This window comes from Apteryx rowi, unplaced genomic scaffold, assembly GCF_003343035.1.
Source record: "Apteryx rowi isolate R43461 unplaced genomic scaffold, aptRow1 scaffold_2, whole genome shotgun sequence".
Taxonomy (NCBI): domain Eukaryota; kingdom Metazoa; phylum Chordata; class Aves; order Apterygiformes; family Apterygidae; genus Apteryx; species Apteryx rowi.
Window position 1 is genome coordinate 1,795,968 of NW_020448307.1, and position 3,051 is coordinate 1,799,018.

At 58.2% G+C, this 3,051-nt stretch overlaps 1 protein-coding gene across 2 annotated transcripts in view; it reads left to right on the plus strand.

Moving 5' to 3' along the window:
- Window positions 1–805: 805 nt before the first annotated feature.
- FGF1 (fibroblast growth factor 1) overlaps window positions 806–3,051 on the plus strand; it is a 4,065-nt gene continuing 1,819 nt past the window's right edge. For both annotated transcript variants that reach the window (XM_026063383.1, XM_026063384.1), the window contains exon 1: window positions 806–974. In XM_026063383.1, coding sequence (XP_025919168.1) covers window positions 806–974 — 169 coding nt within the window. The remainder of the gene's footprint in view (window positions 975–3,051) is intronic.

Genomic DNA, 3,051 nt, shown 5'->3' on the forward strand with positions numbered 1-3,051 from the left:
ATAACTGTGGGGGGGAAATGACATTTAAAGTCGTTTCCTGTATCTGGATTTACACGATGCCCTGTCTTTTTCTATTCATAAACCCACTTCTCTATAAGTACTAAGGAACTTGGCACACGAAAGGCAGGAACCAAAGACGTGGCTTTCAGTTTTGACCATTTTTGCTGCGTCCGGCAAGGGTGCACAGGTATGATATAAGCTAGACGCAGCAATGCCTTATTTCAGGTGCTATTGCACAGCGTTTGGGTAAATCTCCTGCTTACCGGTAACCCGAATCGCAGCCAAACCGGTGCCCAAGCAGCGAAAGCCTCCTCTCCCCCTGCTGCCTCCCCCAGCAGCTAAATTTTGCTCTGGTCTGCACCAGGTGCCGGTGAGACGCAGAGCGCCGGGGTACGAAGGAGCGTTTGCTGCCCAGCGTGCGGTGCGCGTTGCAACACCGCGTCACGGCCGTGCCTCAAGCTCGTTATAGCGGAGGGAGTTATGGCCCTGAGCTTCCCGCCTCGCGTGGGTTTCGAGCGGGCGCTGGGTGGTTCTCAAACCTTTTTTTTTTTTTTTTCTTTTTTTTTTTTTTTTTGGGTGTATAATTTTAGTACGTGCGTCAATAGAGAGCAAAAAGAAAACAGGATTTTAATACGATAAAATTAAAAGTCTCCGCAGCCGGATTGCAACCAGGGAGCGGGCGCCGGCAGCACCTCTCGGCACGGCCGCCCCGGGAGAGCGCGGGAACGGCCGGCGCGGAGCGGCGCGGCACAGAGCAGCCGCCGCGGCCCTGAGCTGCTGACTCTCTCGTAGCCTCGAAGCCGCCATGGCAGAAGGGGAGATAACCACCTTCGCCGCCCTGACCGAGAAATTCGACCTGCCCCCGGGGAACTACAAGAAGCCCAAGCTGCTCTACTGCAGCAACGGCGGCCACTTCCTGCGGATACGCCCCGACGGCCGGGTGGACGGGACGAGGGACCGCAGCGACCAGCACAGTAAGCGCGCCTGCCTCGGGTCGCGGCTCCCCGMCGGCTGCTTCGCCGGCCGAAAGGGGAATAACCAGGGAATTTGTGGCTCCTTTCGGACCTTTCGGGAGGTCGGTGCAGCAAGCAAGCGAGCTGGCGGCACGTAGGCAGGTCCCGGAGAGGTTCGCTGTGCACGCTGTTTCACGTCCGCAGCTGCATTAAATATGAAACCGGTCATTAAAGCAACCCTGGTCAGACGGGCAGGTCGCGCCGGACAAGCCCCGAGCGCTAATTGCAGCGTGGCAAGCTCACGCCCGAGCCGGCGGCCGGGGGAAAAGGCTTAGCCGGGGCCGCACGTCCCACGCGCAGGCGGCCGCTGCCTGCAGCTGCGCGGCGTCCTGGCGCTCGCTCCCCGCGCGCCGGCTCGGCACAATGCTGCGATTGTGCAGGAACGGCCCTTTCCCTGCAGGAATGACCTTTCCCAGCGGCGCGCTGCAGCTGTGCTTCTCCGCACGCGAAGGCGTCTGCTGGGGCGGGAGGAGGGCCCGGCTCCCCAGCGTGCAGGACGCATCTTGTCCGTGCGTTTTGCACGCAGTGTGCTCTGGTCTTCGGGAAATTCCCTTTCCTCTTAAGCGGCAGGATAAATTCCTGCGGGATGCAAAAGTCCAAGGGCGGCAAGAACCAGCCAAAAGCAAGCTGCTTTGTGATTTACGGCTTTAAACCCACAGCCACTTTACCGCTCACGTTTTTTTTCTGAAAACAAGGACGGCTTGCTGCGCTCTGCATCGGTTACGACATGCTCCATGTGCTTCTGCCGTGCCAAGGGCTTTGGGGGTGAGCAGAGCTCCTGCGCGCGGYCGGCCCGTGCGCGCAGCCCCACGCCGTTCCTGCAGCACCTTCCTCCCCCAGAAGCGGCTTAAGAAAAGCCTCCTCGGGGGCTGGCGGGACCCTTCAGCCGAAACACGGCTTTGGCCTGCAGCAGCTGCGGCCCTGGGGGAAGCGAGCCCTGGCTGGGGGCTGAATTTGCAGCTGTAAATTGTTTGCAGGCCTTTAGCAAAGCTCATTACTGCTACGAAGCTTCCTTTTCTCTTTTTCCCCCCCCCCTTTTTTTTTTTTTTTTTTTTTAAAGCAGCCTTCATATTTCTAAGAAAGGACCGACGTTCTGCAGTTCTCCCTGGTGCCGCGACGCTTTCACGGGATCACACGGGATTTGAGCGTTGTGCCCGTATTCAGCCGCCCCTTGGATGGGCTCAGGGACTCATCGTGCATTTGTACTATTCTTTCTAATTGTTTTTTTCATTTGTGATTAGAGCTGGTCTTGCATCTGCCCGGCTTTGGGCTTCTGAACAGCTCCAAGCCTGTGTAAAATGACTCTTTACCCTAGGACTCACACATAGCGCGTGCTCCTGCAGCTTCCACCCGTCTTACAGTCTTTCCTACCCTCTTCCTAACTCTTAGCTCTCTGTTCTCATTGCTTTTCTCTGCTGCAGGTAGAAAAAATAGGCTACACAGGGTTTACTCTGCGTTGGTCTGCACCAGACAGACCTTTAGGGAACCTCGGTGAGGCTGCTCAGAGCAGGCGTTCACGAGCTCCTACAGAGCAGTGACGGGTAGGAGAAAGGTCTTCCCGGACACCCGGCTTAGCTCGGTGCGATGCCGCTGCCCTCCGCGGCAGAGGGAGCGCGCTTCCGAAGGCGGATCACTGCCGAACGCGCTGGTGGAACGCCTGAGACCACCCTCGTCGCCGCTTTGCGGTTTTCCTCCTTCCACGCTCGATGCTGCCAGTGCAAAGTGCTGCAGAACACCTGACACAGGGAAACACTAATGTAAAAAATTAATAATATTACCCTGCACGGCCAGAAAGGACGCGTGCGCGTCTTTTCCTGTAGCTTCCCACGTCGCTGAAGACCCTGCAAGCACTTTCCCTCTGCCCGACCAGAGGAAACCAGCCCCACGGCCCAGCGAGCGCAGGGGGGGGCGACGTCGCCTGCGCGATGTCCCAGCCTGAAAATCCGCTCCCCGGCCGGCGAGCACACCGCAGCCTGGACGGTTACCAGGACATGACCGGGATGTGACTGGGCTCGAATCCGGTCAGAAAGAGGGGTTG